This window comes from Budorcas taxicolor, chromosome 7 (genome assembly GCF_023091745.1).
Source record: "Budorcas taxicolor isolate Tak-1 chromosome 7, Takin1.1, whole genome shotgun sequence".
NCBI classification, from domain to species: Eukaryota; Metazoa; Chordata; class Mammalia; order Artiodactyla; family Bovidae; genus Budorcas; species Budorcas taxicolor.
This window is the reverse complement of record NC_068916.1, coordinates 65,295,448-65,316,616: the sequence shown is the minus strand read 5'-3', so window position 1 is coordinate 65,316,616 and position 21,169 is coordinate 65,295,448. Positions and strand designations below refer to the sequence as shown.

At 48.5% G+C, this 21,169-nt stretch overlaps 1 protein-coding gene across 1 annotated transcript in view; it reads right to left on the bottom strand.

Annotated features, from left to right (window-relative positions):
* Positions 1–21,169, bottom strand: part of GALNT10 (polypeptide N-acetylgalactosaminyltransferase 10) — a 229,587-nt gene that overhangs the window by 8,092 nt on the left and 200,326 nt on the right. Inside the window, exons 8-9 of the mRNA XM_052643077.1 lie at positions 9,344–9,451; positions 2,823–3,044 (exon numbers count right to left, since the gene is read on the bottom strand). Of these exons, the coding sequence (XP_052499037.1) occupies positions 2,823–3,044; positions 9,344–9,451 (330 nt within the window). The remainder of the gene's footprint in view (positions 1–2,822; positions 3,045–9,343; positions 9,452–21,169) is intronic.

Genomic DNA, 21,169 nt, shown 5'->3' with positions numbered 1-21,169 from the left:
CTCCGAATTCTCCTAATGAAGTTCGCACTGGACTGGTGGGTAGGACAGAACCTGTTAATAAGGGAACATGGAGAGCAGCGCCACTCAACCTTGCTTTGAATTAGAGCGAGTAGAGTCCGGGGGTGGGGCTGGGGCCTGGAGGGAGGGGTTGTGAAGAGGAGGACTCCTGCCTCCTCTCCCAGAGAATTTGACCCAGCAGGTCCAGGAATCAAATTTTACCCTCATTCCAGGTGATGCAGAGGCTATACGTTGAAGACCACTTTAGAAAAGGTGTGGGGTCTTTGCTCTCGGGCCTTAGGGCAGGTGAATGGGAGGGCTCCAAAGAGGAACAGAGTCTCACTAAGGAAGGTGAGGACGCCCTGTGAGTTCAGGGGCCTCAGCCTGCGCTGGTCAGCCAGCATGGATGGCAGGCAGGCCACTGTGCTAGCTGCCGGCGTCACATCGCTTAGCTCCCACCTCACAGATGCGGCTGCTCGTGTGACGCAGGGGCCAGGGAAAGGCCCGCTCCAGTGCCCAGCTACAGGCAGTCTCGCCGCCCCGCTGCTGTGAGCTGCACCCGCCACGCTCCCCTTGGAGAGAGGCAGGCCTGTCCCCCGGGGAGGCGGACTCCTCTGGCAGGTGATTTGGCTGAAGACTGCTCATTAACACAGCCAGAATTCCTCAAAGCCTCACTTGCGGCTGGGGCTTCCTCCCCGCCACTCTCCTTCTTTTCCTCTCCTCTTCCAGAGGGCAGCCTGCCAGTCTGGCAGCTCTCCTTACCTCCCTGCTCACTTCTCGCGGGCGACGCCCCAGTAAGTTTCTTGCTCGCCTAATCCCCTCTTGGTGCCTGCCTCCCGGAGGACCTGAACTAACATGGGGGAGAAAGCCAATGAGGTGGCAAAGAAATGAAGAGCTTCACGAGGGAAATCAAGAGGCACCTCATCTAGAAAACTCGCGCTGGTGTCGGTGGCGGGGGTGGTGCTGGCAGAGGGCTTAGCGGGGAAAGGTCCCTCTAATTGGCTGAACAAGTGACACCTGGTGCGTCTGCAGGCCAGCACACTTCTCTCCTGGGTGTTGTGGCCCATCCCGTGGCCAGAACATCCACCCTACCCTTGTTCCCTCCTCCTCCAAAGGCCACAGTGATTCATGCGGATCCGAGAGTAAGACTTCAATCCTGGACCTTTACTGACTCTACTGGGAAAGAGGTGTTCACCTCCTGCTAGGTTGGCCAAGCTGGGGATCTCGCAGCCTAAGGTTTCCGGAGCCATCTTGCTACTTTTGGCATGAGGACAACACACGAGGAAGCAGTTAAGTAGGAAAAAAAGAGACTGACATCATTTGAACCCCCTGGATCCAGGAGTTCACAGTTGAAGCCACAGCTACCCAAGATTTCTATGAGAAGCAGTCACCCCCCTTTCCACCTTAGAATGGACTCTGTCACTTACAACAGGAGCCTCAATATGTATGCGCCCCCTCCACAAATCCCCTTATACCCATCTGAGTGGTCCTCTCTGCCAGAGACCCAGGAGCCGGGATGTGGTGGACTGTCTGCCCCCTCCAGCAGGACCAGCTTCTTGGGTGTGTGAGAAGGGCAGCGGCACAGGCTTCCTTACTCAGAGTCTATGTTTGGTTTAAAGCTCTGCGGTCACTGTCTTAAATGTCCTAATAATCTTACCTTTGGACCTGTAAGTGAAATTTCATGGGATAACGGAGTATGCACATGGGCAGAGGTGACACAGACTCTATGAGCACCTGCTGTTCCTCTCTGCAGAGCTCACATACAATATCTCTGAGTGCCTGTAGCACAGAGTCCCTGGGTCCCCCATAGGCATGGAAACTCAGCAACTAGGGGCTGAGGGTGTCACAGCTGTGACTAAGCGGGGGTGCTGGCCTGTCCCAGAGGCTACATCCTCCTTTTCAACCAGAACCGGCTTCAGCTTCATCAAGGAACGTGTCCAGGACACAGGAGGGACTGGGAAACCCTATCGTGTCCGTCCTTTCTTTCCGGCTGCACTGGGTCTTCGTTGCGGTGTGCAGGCTTCTCATTGTGGTGGCTTCTCTTGTTGCGGAGCACAGGCTCTAGGGTCCCTGGGCTGCAGTAGTTGGGTCACGAGGTCTTACTTGCCCTGCAGCATGTGGAACCTTCCCAGACCAGGGATCAAAACCGCGTCCCTGGCATTGGCAGGCAGAGTCTTAACCACTGGACCCCCAAGGAAGTCTATGTCCTTTCTTTCGTGCGTTAATTCCCTGGATGACCCAACTACTTCAGCAGCAAATAGCACACAAGCAAAGGGAAGGAGGGGGCAACCTAGAGTTCCTTTTCCTTCAGCTCTTTCTCACTCATCAGTAAGGTGTTGACAGGATGTGTACATTATCAAGAAGTGAAATAAATACAGCTGAGTTAGTTCTGTGCTGTGTTTCCACAGCTCTGGTAAGAAACACATATGCATGGGTGAGGTCTGAAATATGGATTGTGAAATTTCACCAGTTGTGCACAAATTGAATGTTGCGTTTGCCTTTAAAACACGCACAGCAGAACATAAAGATGAATAGTAAAATTCATGCCAATAATTTAAAGTTTTAATTTTTTTCTACTTGTAACATTAAATAGCGAACACACAAAAACCACCACCCCAAGGCTAAGAAGACAGACCAGCGAAACAAAGGAGCAAGTTTTATAGGTTATACCTCTACTGGCACTTTCTAGATGATGCTGCTTTTTTAATTTTTATTGAAATATAGTTGATTTACAGTGTTGTACTTTTTTCTCTAAATTGTGGACCCTGCACGTGCATTTTGACTCGAGACCTATTTATGTGGCGGGGCCTAGCCTTCACACTCACCTCACCCCAGGCTGCGGCCGGGGGCTCCACAGGTGGGTAGAATTGGGGCAGATCCCAGGCGATCTTGGTCATAAACCACTTGAAACTCTTGCAGTTCAGGGAGCTACGGAGCTTTTTCTGGGCAGTCACGTCCCCAGCGGAGAGGTGGCGGTACTCCGGCCGGCGCTGGTAGATGTGCTCCGCGTACTCGTCCATCCACACCTCTGCCACTCGCTTCAGGTTCTGGAGACCGGCAGGTGCAAGGGTCAGGCTCTCCGTAGGGTCAAGGAGGGCAGGGGGTGCAAAGGGTCTGTGAGGTTGAGGTCAACCTTTCTTATTTTATGTTCTATCAAGGACTGTAGCCACACTGTGTTTTTAAACCTTCAGTATTTCCATTTTTTAAATCAACATTTTAAGGGCTCTATAGCTTACGGTTGAGTAAATACACTGCTGCTGGTTTTCTTGACCACCTTGCGCCCCTTCCTTCCTAGAGATTGCCTCCCACTGAATTTGGGGACCCACCCTTGCCTTTTATTTCAGATGGCTGAAGGAGAGCCACGTGACCCAGCCTGGCCAATGGGAATATAGATAGTGGGGACATAGGGATTGGTCAGGAATGAGCATGTGACCTCGGTCAAGCCAATTAAAATCTGGAAGCATTGCTGGGTAAGATCCGATGGGTAAGATTCCAGGGAGAGCTGCAGAGCCATTTGAAAACCCCGTCCAAGGTTAGGTCATCCCTAACCTTGAGGGATGAGGCAGAGCTGAGGGTTAGAGCCAGGAAGACATTATTCTTTTAGTTCCAGAATCCAGCCGTGTCTGAAGCCAGAACTAGCACAGAGCTTTCCATTTACATGGGTCAGTAACTTGGCTTTCTGCTTAACCCAATTTGAGTTGGGTTTTTGTCACATTCAACTAAGAGTTCTGCCCAAGTTGACTGGTAAAAATGAATTACAACTTGCAACCAGGAGGTAAAATTCCCTCAGCAGCTAGAATTTTTAACAATCCTTTGAGGTGTTAAGGTTGCTGCGACTTTATTACGAAGCACAAACATAATAAAAAGAATGACAACCATATTACTCGCAAGTCAAAGCAGCAAGAGGTGAGGAAATATCCTGTTTATGAGTAGACTGGAAGAGAAAGGAAAAGTGAATTCTTCTGTGTAACTGTGATGAAAATCTCTCACTCCCCCGGCAGTGTAGATTCCACGTGCTGACAACCTCTTACTTGGCTTGGAAGAGCAAAACATCAGAGTTCAGGGGAACTTCCCTGCTCTTAAACATCTTCCTCCAAGCCCAGGCTGTTGCCAGGATACCGCTCCCCTCCCATTTTATTCTCTAGGCTTTATCATATCATTTTCCCCCTTCTGTAATCCAGATTTCCTTCTGAAGAATAAAAGTGAGTTAGCACATCAGTCACACACACTTCAATGTAAGTGACTGCCCTAGAAGCAGAAGGTAAGGTTGCAGTTGGCAAATGTTTTCTGTAAAGGGCCAGACAGTAAACATTTTAGGCATTGCAGACCATGTGGTTTCAGCTCTGATGTTGCTATAAAGCAGCCCTAGACACTGCATAAATGAATGGGTGTGGTTGTGTTCTGATCAAACTTTATGGACACTGAAATTTGATTTTTCACGTGTCACAAAATATTATTATTCTTTTGATATTTTTTCCCCTAAGCTACTTAAAAATGTAAAAACTATTCTTAGCTCACAGGTCACACAAAAGTACTTTGCTGATTGCTGAGTAAGGAGAAGGGAAACCTTGGTATTGAAGCCAAAACTCCCCAGTTTTGCTGGCTCTGAGTTTGGGAGTAGGAAACTACAAAATTTCTTGCTGCCGCCTCGTTTTTATTTTGAGTGCTGAAGAGGTTGACAGTGGGTCAGCAATCAATTCAAGAACATTGTTATCCCTGCCAAGCCCTTGCACGGCAGAGGCTGGGTTTAATTTAAAACTGTGTCCTGGGAGTTCCCTGGCAGTTTGGTGGTTAGGACTCCACGCTCTCAGTCCTGAGGGCCCATGTTCAATCCTTGGTTGGGGAACTAAGATCCCACAAGCCATGCAGTGCAGTCCCCCTGACCTTCTGCTAAAAAACCCCCCAAAATAACAACAATAAAAAGCAACCATGTTGAGAGGAAGCTGAAGGCCTAAAGGGGCCAGCACATGTGAACACTCTCCTTTTCCTGGTCTTCCACCCAGGTCCTGTGGCTCACTGATTATCTGATGAGGGACCATCTCCAACCACAGGTAAGGATGGCTAAACTGACCAAGGAAAGGTGCTGAAATTCACCAGTGTTCTTTTTAAAGGATCAAATCAAATAATATTCTAATTTTAACTGATACTTAAATTACTATTTTAATGAGTATTATATTTTCCAGACGGCTTAGTAAGTCATTTCTCCCAGATCTTGAGCTTTGATACAGTTACTGGACCAAAGTAAGGACCTTTACATTTATGTCTATTACTTCTCCCCTTGCTAGAGTCATGAAAAGGACTCCGAGATTTTAGTGGGCTAAAGTGAAAGTTGCTCAGTCGTGTCCGACTCTTTGTGACCCCATGGAGTGTAGTCCATGGAATTCTCCAGGCCAGAATACTGGAGTGGCTAGCTATTCCCTTCTCCAGGGGATCTTCCCAGCCTAGGGATCGAGCACCCTCCCTTGATCCCTGGTTGGGAAGATCTCTTGGAGAAGGCAATGGCAACCCATTCCAATATTCTTGCCTGGGAAATCCCATAGACAGAGGAGCTGGGTGGGCTACAGTCCATGGGGTTGCAGAGTTGGACACAACTTAGTGACTGAACAACACCTTTCTAGTTCTGGGTTCCAGTCCTACCTGAGGCTCCTCTTGCTTTTCTTATGCTTGGATCACAGAGCTTTGCGCAGAATCTTGGAATAAGTCTCTAAACAAAAGTCAACTTTTGTTTCATCGGGCTTGAATGGGTTTCTGTTACTGTCTTCCCAAAGACCTCTTGGCCAGAGGCACAGGTGAGAAGGATATTAGCAAATTTAGTGAACAAACTGACTGGTTACTGGTTCTTAAGGCAGGCAAGCTGGTGGCCACTTCTTTCTCCCTGAATTGCTGCTCTACTGCTGTCCGTCTCTTTGGCCTTCCAAGTCTGTACACCTTTAGTAAGATTTTGGTTTTCCTCTTTATCTGGCTATCTTGGGGCTTTCAGAATATCTCTTCTCAAATCTATCAATATGATGTTCTAGGAGATAATGCTCTAGAAGGATCTGGTTGATAAAACACTGAGAAAACATGTAAATTATGATCTGGAACTAAGCAAAAATAGTTAGATACTGTGATAAAAAGTCAGGAGACCTTGATTGAGGCACCTTTGGTCCTACCAGCCTACATTGGCACCACGCAGATTGCTAACTGGTTTAAAGCCAATAGATTGACTCAGTAGTGACAGGTGAACAAAAGAAGCTGAAATGTTACAACACAGAATTCAGATAAGACATTGAAATCAACTTCCCAGCCTTGTTAATACTGATGCCAACACATACTGGTAATAACAATAGCAATCACTATTTAAATGACAATCACTCTGTGCCAGGCGCCAGTCAGACCTACAGCTACTGCTAAGTCGCTTCAGTCGTGTCCGACTCTGTGCGACCCCATAGATGGCAGCCCACCAGGCTCCGCCATCCCTGGGATTCTCCAGGCAAGAACACTGGAGTGGGTTGCCATTTCCTTCTCCAGTGCATGAAAGTGAAAAGTGAAAGTGAAGTCGCTCAGTCATGTCCTACTCTTAGCGACCCCATGGACTGCAGCCTACCAGGCTCCTCTGTCCATGGGATTTTCCAGGCAAGAATTCTGGAGTGGGGTGCCATCGCCTTCTCCGCAGTCAGACCTAAGTGGGCTTGAACTCTGGCTCGAGTTACTTTGTGTCTTTACATTTCACTGTCCTCATCTCTAACTACTACTACTACTACTACTACTACTAAGTCACTTCAGTCGTGTCCGACTCTGTGTGACTCCATAGACGGCAGCCCACCAGGCTCCCCTGTCCCTGGGATTCTCCAGGCAAGAACACTGGAGTGGGAACAAGTGAGAACTAAGCAAGGTAAATATGTAAGATGCCAACTTTGAACAAGGCCTGGCTCACAGGAAGTTTTTGTTCCTCCATGAATCAATAAACAGGGAGTGATGGTGTGTCTTTCCCAGGTGAGTCATATTGGCATGACAGCTCCGGTCAGGCAAAGGATAGTTTGGGAGTGGTCCTTCTTAGGGGTCTGAGGTGTCTCAATGGTCCCACAGTCCCCAGGAGCTGAAAGAGTCGCAGTCTTGGGCTTACTGAGAGACTCTGGGGTCTTTCTGCCTGGCACCTTCTTCTGGAATTGCCAACAGTATTTCAGAGGAAACGCGATTTCTGCCTCTCCTGCAGAACTAGAACTCACACCTGCATGGGACTAGGCTGTCCCAAGCAGGGATAGCTGGTGTGGTTGTCGTTGGAATCTTCAACCACTAGAGGGCACTGCTGGCTCTCTTTTCCGTCACGGGTCCCTATAGTAGCCCGGCCCAGCATCCGGGAAGACTACTGCCCCTCTGACTGTCTTGGTCTTCCTTGTAAGTTGCAGAATAAGGGCTTTTTCGACCTGGGCTGCAATTCTGCACATCGTTGACTGTCAGGTGACAAGGGAGGGAGAGGCAGTGGCCTGGGCAGGAGGCGGTATGGGCTGAAGCCAAACAGGCTGGCAAGGGGGGTGCTCTGTTAGGGATCTTCAGGGTTAGGGTGGGGGTCTCCAAGAGGCAAAGCTATACTGTGACCCTTCCAGATCCCCCAAGCCTCCTGGCTCTCTTTACCCTCTGAGATCCGCACCGCCCCCCCGCCCCCAACCCCGCCAGCTTTCATTGTTCTTTTGCTGTCATCTTGATTTTTTTCAAGACTCTTAATATTTTAAAATTTATTACTATGGCTTCAGTTCAGTTCAGTCGCTCAGTTGTGTCCGACTCTTTGCAACCCCATGAATCGCAGCACGCCAGGCCTCCCTTGTCCATCACCAACTCCCGGAGTTCACTCAGACTCACGTCCATCGAGTCAGTGATGCCATCCAACCATCTCATCCTCTGTTGTCCCCTTCTCCTCCTGCCCCCAATCCCTCCCAGCATCAAGGTCTTTTCAAATGAGTCAACTCTTCGCATCAGGTGGCCAAAGTACTGGAGTTTCAGCTTCAGCATCATTCCCTCCAAAGAAATCCCAGGGCTGATCTCCTTCAGAATGGACTGGTTGGATCTCCTTGTAGTCCAAGGGACTCTCAAGAGTCTTCTCCAACACCACAGTTCAAAAGCATCAATTCTTCGGCGCTCAGCCTTCTTCACAGTCCAACTCTCACATCCATACGTGACCACAGGAAAAACCATAGCCTTGACGAGACGGACCTTAGTCGGCAAAGTAATGTCTCTGCTTTTGAATATGCTCTCTAGGTTGGTCATAACTTTTCTTCCAAGGCTTAGTGAAATATTAATAATACAAAATAAATAAAAATTTCTGGCTATTTCCATTTGTAGATAATGGCCACTAATTAGAGTGATGATGGATATAAACCATTTTAAGGCAATAAAACAGTTTAACATAGAATTTTTGGCATGAAAATGGAGAGGGGATGAGGAGAGGACACTAACATTTATTAACCACCACTGTGCCCAGACCTTTCAAATACCATCCCATGCATGTACGTGCTCAGTTGCTTCAGTTGTGTCTGACTCTTTGTGACCTTATGAACTGTGGCCCACCAGGCTCCTCTGTCCATGGGGATTCTCCAAGCAAGAATACTGGAGTGGGTTGCCATGCCCTCCTGCAGGGGGTCTTCCCAACCCAGGGATCGAACCCATGTCTTATGTCTCCTGCATTGGCAGGTGGGTTCTTTATCACTAGTGCCACCTGAGAAACTCTAAGTACCATCTCAGTCTTTCTCAAACATGCTGCTCTTCCTATATAAAATTTTATCTAACATGTTTCTTTAAATCACCACTAGTCTAACTTGGCACCAACTTTAGCTTTGTCCTAAGTCACAATGTCTGTGAAATCATGAATTTCCTACACTAATCCACAATAATTTAAACACATGGAAATAAAAATGTTCCTATGTCTACCACCTAAAATCACCTCCCTGGTCACACTTTGGCAAACTGAATTATTTCCTTAATTCTTCTGGCCATGCTAAGAGTTGGAAAAAATGAGCTTCCTTGAAGCAGAGGAGTAAATAGAGCTTAAGAGCAAGCCTCCCAAGGTTACAGAGCTAATAAGTGATTAAGCAGGGCTTTAAGTAAGTTTTTTAATTTTTTCACTTATTTATTTATTTTGGCTGTGCTGTGCGGCTTGTGAGATTTTAGTTACCCAACCAGGGCTTGAAGCTATGCCCTTAGCAGTGAAAGCTTGGAGTCTCAACCACTGGACCGAGAGGAAATTCCTTGGAGGGTGGGGATGGCGCACATCCTCACACCTGGGGACCACTAGGCCTAGGGCATGGGGTGCCTCTGATCTGCTGATGGTCATAGGCCAACCTCTCACCCACTAGAGAAGCTACCAGCTTACCCGGGCCAGGCTGACTCCAGCAGGCACCTTGTAGGGCACATACTTCCTGTAGATATGGCCCACCCTGGAGCAGGGAATGTCCTCCATGCGACCTCCACACATCCACACCTGCGGGATGAGAAGTGAGAGATTATATTTCCGCCCCCAGTTCACAGCCTCCTCAAAGGCCAGCGTTCCTTCGTGCATCCCTAGAAAGCATCAGCTTGGACTGTGTCCTAAAGCCCCCATTCACAGAACCAGGGATGTAGGAAAACACAGTGATGACAAGAGCAAAAACCGCTCAGGGCATTGAGTGCTGACTCCAGGCCAAACACTCTGCAGTGAGCTTCACACGCACAGCTTCACGGAAGCCTCATCAGAAAACCCATAACATTAGGTAGTAATGGAGCTCCATTTTACTGATTAAGAAACTGAGGCTCAGAGAAGCTAAGAAACCTCTCTGAGGTCACAGGGTTAGTATGTGGTTCAGTTCAGTTCAGTCGCTCAGTCGTGTCTGACTCTTTGCGACCCCATGAATCGCAGCACGCCAGACCTCCCTGTCCATCACCAACTCGCGGAGTTCACTCAGACTCACGTATAGAGCCAGAAATTTAAACCCAGTTTGAGCTGACTCTGAAGAAAGCTGAGAGCCGAAGAATTGATGCTTTTGAACTGTGGTGTTGGAGAAAACTCTTGAGAGTCCCTAGGACGGCAAGGAGATCCAACCAGTCCATCCTAAAGGAAATCCTGAGTATTCATTGGAAGGACTGATGCTGAAGCTGAAACTCCAATACTTTGGCCACCTGATGTGAAGAACTGACTCATTGGAAAAGACCCTGATGCTGGGAAAGACTGAAGACAGAAGGGGATGACAGAGGATGAGATGGTTGGATGGCATCACTGACTCAATGGACATGAATTTAAGTAAACTCCAGGAGTTGGTGATGGACAGGGAGGCCTGGCACGCTGCAGTCCATGGGGTCACAAAGAGTCGGACATGACTGAGTGACTGAACAGAACTGAATTGAGGTGACTCCAGAGTCTGAGCTCTGGATAAGTGTCAGAATTATAAGGGGGCATGGAGGGCTCTATGGGAAGGACTGTGATGATCACTTTGCACTTTGTGCTGGCAGGGACTAGGCTGTGTATTTGCTGACTTTGGCATTGGCTGCTGGAGTTCCCTTTTAGGCCTGTAAACCTCTTGCTGGGTCATCCTGAGCAGTCGCCTTTCTCCCTGCCCTGACTCCCCTGCAGGCTGGCTTGCTAAGCTGTGCAGCTGGGCACTGCTGCCTGCAGTGTGGGAGCTGGTGCTGCTCCTGAGTGTCCCTTCATAACTGGCATCACAGAGATCCCCTGAGTAGGAACTTTGGTCTGATGGCAAAATATGAGAATTCTTAACAAGTATAGTTAACCCTCTTAGAGGCCCAGCCTAAACAGACCCCCTTCTGGTGGTCCTGGGTTCAAATCCTGACTCAATCACTATGCAGCTTTGTGACTTGGATGATGGCACCTAACTTCTCTGAGGCTCAGTTTCCTCATCCGTAAAGAATGAAATGAGGTAGGCTCAGGGGATGAGGTATTTTGGGTGAGGAGGTTACCACAAGACCTGGCACCTAGTCACAGCGGTGTGAGATACTGCAATGATGGGTTCATCCATTCGGCTAATATTTGAGGAGTGCTTGCTGCATGCCAAACACTGTGCTGGGCATGCACAGCAGTGAGTAAGTTGGCCAAGGCCCCTGCTCTCACGGAGGCGGAGTGTGGTGGCCAGCCTCGGAGATGCCCCCCAGTGACCTCTGTGTCCCAGTATTTGCACCCTTAGGCAGTTCCCTCCCAAAAGAGCCGAGGACTGTGTAACCAACAAGATGCTACAGAAATGATGGCCATGAAGGACACTGTGGCTTCCACCTTGCTCCCTGGGATCACTTGCTTTGGGGCAGCCAGCAGCCACATTGTGAGGACCCTCAAACAGCCCCGTGGAGAGGCATAGGTTGTGAGGAGCTGAGGTCTCCTGCTAAGAGTCCTGACTTGCCCACCACGTGAATAAGCCAGCTCAGAAGTGGATCCCCCAGCCCCAGTCAAGCCTTCAGATGACTGCAGCCCTGGCTGACACAACTGCATGACAGACCCAGGCAGAACTATCTCACTCAGCCACTCCCAAATCCTCGACTCTCCACGACTTTGAGATAATAACTGTCTACTGCTGCTTTGAGATTACTTTTTCCTGTGGCAGTAGGTACCTAATACAGGCGCTTTCAGACGGTGATGTGCACTCTACAGAAGCCAAAGCAAGGTAACTGGACAGACTCATCGGACAGACAGATGGGATATGCTGCATTACATTACCCCCACCTGTCAGGGAAAGCCTCCCTGGGAAGGAAATAGTCATATCCCATGAGGGGATAGGCACATATGAGGCTGCAATTAGTGGAAATGCTGCTTGGAGAAATGCAATTATATTCTGATCTTGGGGGAGAAAAAAACATCGAGCAAGTCAATAGAACAGAACATTGGTCTCGAGATAATGGGCTCCTGATGGTAGATTAATGTCAAGGCCAAGCCAAGAAGTTTATTTTCAAAGCAGGAGATATTGATCAGGCGCCAGCATCCAATAACAATAACTCTTCCTTTATACAGAGTGACTGATGTGGAAGCAATGCTTTTGTCTGGCGGATACTGCCCGGGTCGCTGGGCTGCCCCAACCTTGCGGGAGGCGGAGCGGCACGGAGCAGGTGGGGCACGCCTTCCCCTGTTCTATTTTGAATGTCTTCTGGGCAGTTGACTAGGCTGGCATCCAGCTCTCTCGACTCCATATTAAACTTGCATTAGCTAACAAGGCTGTGTCTCCGGCTTTGCCTGGCAAGGAGCCTTCCTTTTTGCAGATGGATTTCCGGATCCTTCTCTGTGCTGTGACCTCAGGATTCTTTGGCCCTGACCACGCTGGCCATCAGCCTGAAGGTTCCTGAGGGTGACCTTGATCTACTGAGAGGTCTGAGGCAGCCAAAATGCCCTCAGATTCCCAGGATGTCCGGAGCCCAGGAGGAGTCCTGGTTTTGGATGATGGCTTCCCTGCCCTAGACCTGACTCACTGACAGCTGAGTCAGAATGCAAACTGCCTTCCGAGAGATGCATACCTGTTCAGTGAAAGCTGCTGCCAACTGCCGAGTTCCCTGGGAGCACCTGAGCGGTCTGAGCAGCTCTGGGTACATCTCACCCCTCAGGACTCCCTCTGGAGCTTGCCTGGTGGTCCAGTGGTTAAGAATCCGCCTTGCAATGCAAGGACCACTGGTCCGATCCCTGGTCCAGGAAGATCTCACGTGCTGCAGAACAGCGAAGACTGTGCACCACAGCTACTGAGCCAGAGCTCCAGCGCCCGAGAGCCCACACTACTGAGCCCGAGTGCCTCCAGCCTGCGCTCTGCAACAAGAGAAGCCACTTCCGTGGCGTGGCTTCAGTGTCAGCTTCTGCCACCAAGCCAGTCAGAAAAACGACGTCATCTCTTTGAGCTTCACTTTCTCCATTTGGGAAATCGGGCCATAGGATATATGAAAACAAAAAACACGACGATGTTGGGTGAAAGGGCAAATACTGCATCGTTTCAAGGCGACTGTATTTCTCATCCTTTTGCAAAGAGAAATGAGTAGCCCCAGCTTGCCATAGTTAGAGCAAGGCCACACGCAGCAATGAAGACCCACCACAGCCAAAAATTAAAATAAATAAATCCTAGAAAAACCAAACAAACCACACTCTGGCCACTCAGAACACACCATACGCAGCGGGCACCACCCCCCTGTGGTTATCTGGCAGGATCCCGAGACTGCAGGGGACTTTCCATCTGGGGACATGTTAAAAGCTAGAGGCATCGACTTATATCCTGACTTGCTCTGAGCAGGGGAGATGGACTCCAGGTTTAGCTCCTGGCCCAGGGCACCTACCTGTGTACCTCCAGGCCCCCCATCTCCCTCCCTTTACTGCAGAGGACAGCAGCCACCCAAGGCCCACAACAACCACAGCGAGGGGGTGGTATGAGCAGGCACTCTTTTCTAATGCCAGCGCTACCAGTGCAGCCACGTGACCTGGGGGATGAGAGTCACTGCTACCTTGCAAGGCTGCCGAGATGGCCTGAGACAAGCTGTGAAGAGCACTCAGCTTGATGCCTGGCCACAGCAAACCTGATGAGTGTTACTCACTTCTCTTTGCAAAAGGATGAGAAATACCACTGCCTTGAAATGATATACCCAACACCATTTTTTTTTAAATATCCTATGGCCCAATTTCCCAGATGGAGAAAGTGAAGCTCAAAGAGATGATGTCGTTTTTCTGACTGACTTGGTGGCAGAACCTGAAACTGACCAGGAGAATGACAGGGCCAGGTGGGTGGGGCATAGTCACCGGGCCTGGCTGCCCGAGGGGTTCTTCTCTCCCTCAGGTAACACAGCGGCAGGAGAAGAGCCCTGCTGGGGGCAGAGGGGAGAGGCTCTGCAGGTCACCCGCATTTGGCCAGGACCCTGTCATATTTGGATGGGGACAAAGATGGGCCGCTGAGAAGACATCTTGTAGCCCGTCTCTGCATCAGCCTTCTTGTTTCTTGTCTCCCTCCCTCTCCGTGCCCTCCCTAGCCTCTGCTCCTGTGCCTGCGCAGGGAGCCCAGTTCCACCGTAAGGAATTTCTGAACACACTCTGCCAGCTTGTTTCTTGGTGCCGTTTCCTCTGCACCAGTCTCCCTGGAAGCACCATGCCACTAGACAAGTACAAATCTAATTGTAAAAGCTTGCTCCCCATTCATTTTCATTGCTGCTTTGATTTATTTTATTAGCAAACTTCTTTTGTGTGATGACAGGCTTCATTACAGTGTCTATAAAAGACAATTACTCGCTCTTATCTCCTAAACTGAGGAGGAAAGAAATGAGTGGTGATGAGCATCAGGAAGACACAGTGGGCCCTGGAGACCACGTGGCAGAGGGGCCGCCCTGCACAGGGGATCCGCCAGTGAGCAGGGGTGAGAAGAGACCTCTCACTCAAGGGAATGGCTGCCTGGAAACCAATCGGGAATCAATGGGCATCCTACCTGCCCATGGAAGGGAGAAGCCATCAGCCAGCCATGGCTTTGCTGTTGGCAGCTCGGCTGAGGACCCCAGTGAAGTCCAAACCCTATTCACTAGTGCTTGGGAGCTGCTGCATTAATACGCAATTAAAAGAATAATTGTCACCAATTATTCCGCATTATCTGTGAGCTTAGGAAGAACAAAGGGTAGCAGTGTTATGAGCTCGGTTCTGGCCCTTAAGCAAGTTTTGTGAATCTGAAAGGCTCAGTTTCCTCATCTGCAATATGGGGTGAATTACTGTGCTTCCCTCCTAGGGCTGTGACGAGCCTGGAATGAGATAATTCTGAGGCACACAGGACTCCGAGCAAACTCAATGCTGTCACCTGGGCACATGGCAGCTGGCTCTACTGGTGGGGCACGCCACATATATGCCACGCAACTCCCCTCAGGAAAGAAGGAATGACATTGGATCCATGTCTTCAGAAGGTCATACTATTTTGGACATATTAGGTTGTTCTGAACAACAAGATACTGTGTTAGGAAGTCTTACCAGCAGGAAAGGATCTCATTCATGTTAGTTTTAGATGCTTATAATGGTTACCAGGTTCAGTTGGTAAAAGAGGAGGAAAAAAGCCCAACTTTAGTTTTTAAAAATCCATTTAAATTTATTTCTAGGTTAATATATTATTTTACTGGAGTGGGTAGCCTTTCCCTTCTCCAGGGGATCTTCCCAACCCAAGGATAGAACCCAGGTCTCCTGCATTGCAGGTGGATTCTTTACCAACTGAGCTATGAGGGAAGCCCAATATTATTTTATATATCAAAAATATACTTTTAAGCATATGTGGGTCTAAATTAATAAACTGAATATCTGATTGTTTCAGTGATATCCTGAGGTGTTTATAGTCAACTTGGCCAAAAAATGGGGGGTGGCCGCCTTACATTAGAGCTTTTTTTTTTCCTTAATAAATGAATTAAGTTGCAGGATCTGTTAGGTTTTGGTTCACATTTGATACAGAGCCATCTCACAACCACCCAGTGAGGGAGGTACTGCCATGCCTCTCACACATGAGGAAAGCGAGGCTGGCGAGCTCCAGCACCTTCCCCAGGGCTCCACAGCTCGTAAGTGGCAGAGCCCAGAGTGGAATCCAGGGTGGGGGCCCCCAGAACTAGGCAGGTTTGAGACTGTACCTTTGATCTTCCTCAGGCCTAGTCCTAACCCTGTCATGGTCTTCCACAAAGACCCCTCTTGGTACTCATATTGTTTGCAGGACAAAGCGGTTACCTTAGGCTTGCAGTCAAGGCCTCTGCTCCCTGTTCCAGTCACCTCTGACCCTTCCACACACCCTGGATGCTGTGGGAGTCAGCTGCAGGGCACTCATGTTTCTCTGTTGGGCGCATGTGCTTTTCTTTCCATGAACAATGCAACCCAGTACAAACATTCATTCATTCACACATAGGCTGGTCAGCCTTGCTCTAAAACCCTGCTGGAAGAGATGAAACAGAAACTGGCAGCCAAAGATGGGCCTGATGATATCGAGCCTTGAAAGTGGGGTGACGGTGTTGGTACCTGTGAGCCACCCTGCCAACCAACGTGGGGTCTTTTCACACCCCAGCCTGAGCCTCCACTCTGTAAGACCTCACCGACTCATTACAGCCATGATTTTCAATCCTGAGTGAGCATCAGAATCACTGGGGGAGCTTGCTAAAACACAGACTGCTGGGCCCCACTCCTACAATGTCTGACTCAGCAAGTCTGTGTGGAGTCTGGGAATTTACATGTCTAACAAGTTCCTGGTGATGCTGGTGCTGCTGGGCTGGCGACCACACTTTGAGAACAAGCTTATGCTGGATTAGAGAGAGCCCTTCTCAGATGGTGGTAATGCCAGTTCACACTATGCCTTTAGACAGTGTTGTGAGTTTGGGGTTATTTGTGTCCTTTCAGTGAGGAAATAAAGGTTCAGCCCAAAGGGCAGGTGAGCTGTCCCAGGTCTCACCGGGAGTTCATTTCAGAGCTGGTCCTGAAGCTAAGGTCTCTGGCCTCTGTCTCGACAGCCTCAAAGCGTCCCCAACTCCTGTCTTCCTGCAACCACAGCCCACACATACTGACCACAATGCTGACATTAACAGCTATCATAATTGATTATTTATAATGCAACAGGAGCTGAGCTAGGCTTTTAACACACTTTGACTAATATTGTGCTCATACCCACCCTATGAAGTAAGGGTCATTCTATTGCCACTTTACAGATGAAGAAATCCAGAGAGGTTAAGTCACTTTCCCAAAGTCACACAGCCACTAGCTGATGGAGCTTGTACCAGAACACAGGTGGTGTGATTCCAAAGCCAGTGTACTTTATCCCTGGGCTGTTCTGCCTCCTTTTTTAACATGAAGGTTTTGATCCAAACAGCTACCACTCACTGACTGCCTTCTTTTTGTCTGTCTCTAGGCCAAACAAATGTTTTATGCCATTTAGTTTTTATAACCTCTGAAGAAGTTATTATTGCCTTTTTTAGTGATAAAAGACTGAAGCAGGAAGAGATGGCTGTGTGCTGGTTAAGGAGTGATGTACCACAGGCGACCCTCGAGCCTCCGAGCCTTTTTCCTGGAGGCAGGTGCCCACAGACAGAGACGTTCATGGAATCTCAAATGGCTGCTCAAAGTCAGGGGCAGAATGCCTCCCTGTTCCCGGCAGACACCTCTTAGAAAGTCTGGGTACACATGGCCAGGAGGCAAACGCTGCAGATAATCCTGCGAAGAAAGGGGCCAGCGCTGGGTTCCCGGCAGCGATGCTGCACCTGGTCTGAGTCAGTGGGGGCTGGACAGGGCGGTGCAAGGGCTGGGAGAGGTGATGGCAGGCTGGCACCTGTGTGGGGGCCCCAAACGCCCTCCCGGGTGGCAACTTAACCCCCTTGGGGTTGGTTCTGACTTCTGGGGCCCTGCTCTAGGCTGCCCCCTCCCTCCCGGTGGAGTGAGATAAGTGCTGGGCCGAGAGTCGGGACATTTGGAGTTCGGCCCTGGCTCTGCCACCTTCCGGCACTCGGGCACCAGGTCACAGCCCCCACCCCTCACCAGTTTCTGCTGTGTGTTCTGCTTTCTTTTCATACAATGTGTTTCACTTAATCCTCCTGATGATGCTGTGAGCTCTATGGAAGCAAGGTCTGGGAGTTTTCTAAATCTGCACAAGGCAGTCTGGGACTGGCTTGGCCTTTGGTAACTGTATCAGTGTTGGACTAAGCAAACCCCACCGCTGAGGCCTCCTGCCTCTGTTCAGACGTGTGGGTTTCCCTCTGGGAACAAGGCTTTCCTGGTCCCCTCGTGTGGCTCTCTGTCACTCCCTTGCTCAGCTGATCCTGCCCCAAGAGGCCCTTGGAAGGCCTCCATCTCACTCTCCCAGAGCAGGGGGCTGCTCCCATTGCCTCCTGGAGTGGACCCTGTACTCAGGAGGCTCCATCCTTCCCTAGGAGCTCCTTACTGTGACTCCCTTCTCTGCAGGCCTCACTTGGGGGAAACTCCTCCCTGAACTGGCAAACGGCCCTAACAAAGCACTGGGAGGTATGTGCGGAGGGGTGGGCTGAGAGGGTTGAAAAAAATAACAGTTTTTCCTTATTGTTAAATCTTAATTTCTCTCCTGATTCTAGAAGTGATATGTGTGATGATAAACACATTCAATGCTGTAGAAACACATGGGTAGGAAGGGACAGCATCACTGTGGCCCTTCCACCCCAGATGCCCCAAGGGGATGGGAAACCTTTGAGGCACCAGAGGTCAGAGGACAGCAAGGGCAGAGGCTCAGTCTGAAGTCGGAGGGCAAGGCTGGAAACCCTGCTCTGACCATGCGATGTTGTGAGTGCTCAGTAAACTTCAGCTGGTGTAATGCTACTCTTCTCAGTTTTTTGTTTGTTTGTTTGCATTTGTCACATTAAAAAAAAAGATATATTTGTTTATGGCTGCACTGGGTCTTCGTTGCTGCGTGCACACTTTCTCTAGTTGTGGCAGGGAGGGGCTTCTCTTCATGATGTTGTGTAGGCTTCTCATTGCAGTGGATTCTGTTATGAAGCCCAGGCTTTAGGGGTGAGGGCTTAAGCAGGGCTGAGTTGTCCCTCAGCATCTGGGATCTCCCTGGACAGGGAGTGAAGCCGTGTCCCCTGCATTGGCAGGCAGAGTCTTTACCACTGAGCTACCAGGGCCCTGCATTAGTCACATTTTGAATATTAAACATGAGACTATATATTATATATATATAATCACAAATTTTCACATCTTTAAAAATTTAATTTTGGGTGCATCTAACTTTTTTTTAATGAGCTGAAGTTGAATGGTTCTATGAAGACCTACAAAACCTTTTAGAACTAACACCCAAAAAAGATGTCCTTTTCATTAGAGGGGACTGGAACACAAAAGTAGGAAGTCAAGAAACACCTGGAGTAACAGGCAAATTTGGCTTTGGAGTATGGAATGAATCAGGGCAAAGGCTAATAGAGTTTTGCTAAGAGAACGCACTGGTCATAGCAAACACCCTCTTCCAACAACGCAAGAGAAGACTCTACACATGGACATCACCAGATGGTCAACACTGAAATCAGACTGATTATATTCTTTGCAGCCAAAGATGGAGAAGCTCTATACAGTCAGCAAAAACAAGACCGGGAGCTGACTGTGGTTCAGATCATGAACTCCTTATTGCCAAATTCAGACTTTAATTGAAGAAAGTAGGGAAAACCACTAGACCATTCAGGTATGACCTAAATCAAATCCCTTATGATTATACAGTGGAAGTGAGAAATAGATTTAAGGGCCTAGATCTGATAGATAGAGTGCCTGATGAACTATGGACAGAGGTTCGTGACATTGTACAGGAGACAGGGATCAAGACCACCCCCATGGAAAAGAAATGCAAAAAAGCAAAATGGCTGTCTGAGGAGGCCTTACAAATAGCTGTGAAAAGAAGAGGAGTGAAAAGCAAAGGAGAAAAGGAAAGATATAAGCATCTGAATGCAGAGTTCCAAAGAATAGCAAAGAAAGATAAGAAAGCCTTCCTCAGCGATCAATGCAAAGAAATAGAGGAAAACAACAGAATGGGAAAGACTAGAGATCTCTTCAAGAAAATGAAAGATACCAGGGGAACATTTCATGCAAAGATGGGCTCGATAAAGGACAGAAATGGTATGGACCTAACAGAAGCAGAAGATATTAAGAAGAGGTGGCAAGAATACACAGAAGAACTGTACAAAAAAGAGCTTCACAACCCAGATAATCATGATGGTGTGATCACGCACCTAGAGCCAGACATCCTGGAATGTGAAGTCAAGTGGGCCTTAGAAAGCATCACTACAAACAAAGCTAGTGGAGGTGATGGAATTCCAGTAGAGATATTTCAAATTCTGAAAGATGATGCTGTGAAAGTGCTGCACTCAATATGCCAGCAAATTTGGAAAACTCAGCAGTGGCCACAAGACTGGAAAAGGGCAGTTTTCATTCCAATCCCAAAGAAAGGCAATGCCAAAGAATGCTCAAACTACTGCACAATTGCACTCATCTCACAGGTGTGTAAAGTAATGCTCAAATTTCTCCAAGCCAGGCTTCAGCAATACGTGAACCGTGAACTTCCTGATGTTCAAGCTGGTTTTAGAAAAGGCAGAGGAACCAGAGATCAAATTGCCAACATCCACTGGATCATGGAAAAAGCAAGAGAGTTCCAGAAAAACATCTATTTCTGCTTTATTGACTACGCCAAAGCCTTTGACTGTGTGCATCACAATGAACTGTGGAAAATTCTGAAAGAGATGGGAACACCAGACCACCTAATCTGCCTCTTGAGAAACCTATATGCAGGTAAGGAAGCAACAGTTAGAACTGGACATGGAACAACAGACTGGTTCCAAATACGAAAAGGAGTACATCAAGGCTGTGTATTGTCACCCTGCTTATTTAACTTCTATGCAGAGTACATCATGAGAAATGCTGGGCTGGAAGAATCACAAGCTGGAATCAAGATAGCCAGGAGAAATATCAATAACCTCAGATATGCAGATGACACCACCCATATGGCAGAAAGTGAAGAGGAACTAAAAAGCCTCTTGATGAAAGTGAAAGAGGAGAGTGAAAAAGTTGGCTTAAAGCTCAACATTCAGAAAACGAAGATTATGGCATCTGGTCCCATCATTTCATGGGAAATAGATGGGGAAACACTGGAAACAGTGTCAGACATTTTTTTTAGGCTCCAAAATCACTGCAGATGGTGACTGCAGCCATGAGATTAAAAGACGCTTACTCCTTGGAAGGAAAGTTATGACTAACCTAGATAGCATATTGAAAAGCAGAGATATTACCTTGCCAACAAAGGTCTGTGTAGTCAAGGCTATGGTTTTTCCAGTGGTCATGTATGGATGGGAGAGTTGGACTATGAAGAAAGCTTAGTGCCGAAGAATTGATGCTTTTGAACTGTGGTGTTGGAGAAGACTCTTGAGAGTCCCTTGGACTGCAAGGAGATCCAACCAGTCCATCCTAAAGGAGATCAGTCCTGGGTGTTCATTGGAGGGACTGATGCTGAAGCTGAAACTCCAATACTTTGGCCACCTCATGCCAAGAGTTGACTCATTTGAAAACACCTTGATGCTGGGAGGGATTGGAGGTAGGAGGAGAAAGGGACAACAGAGGATAAGATGGCTGGCTGGCATTACTGACTCCATGGACATGAGTTTGAGTGAACTCTGGGAGTTGGTGATGGACAGGGAGGCCTGGCATGCTCTGATTCATGTGGTCACAAAGGGTTGGACGCGACTGAACTGAACTTTTTTT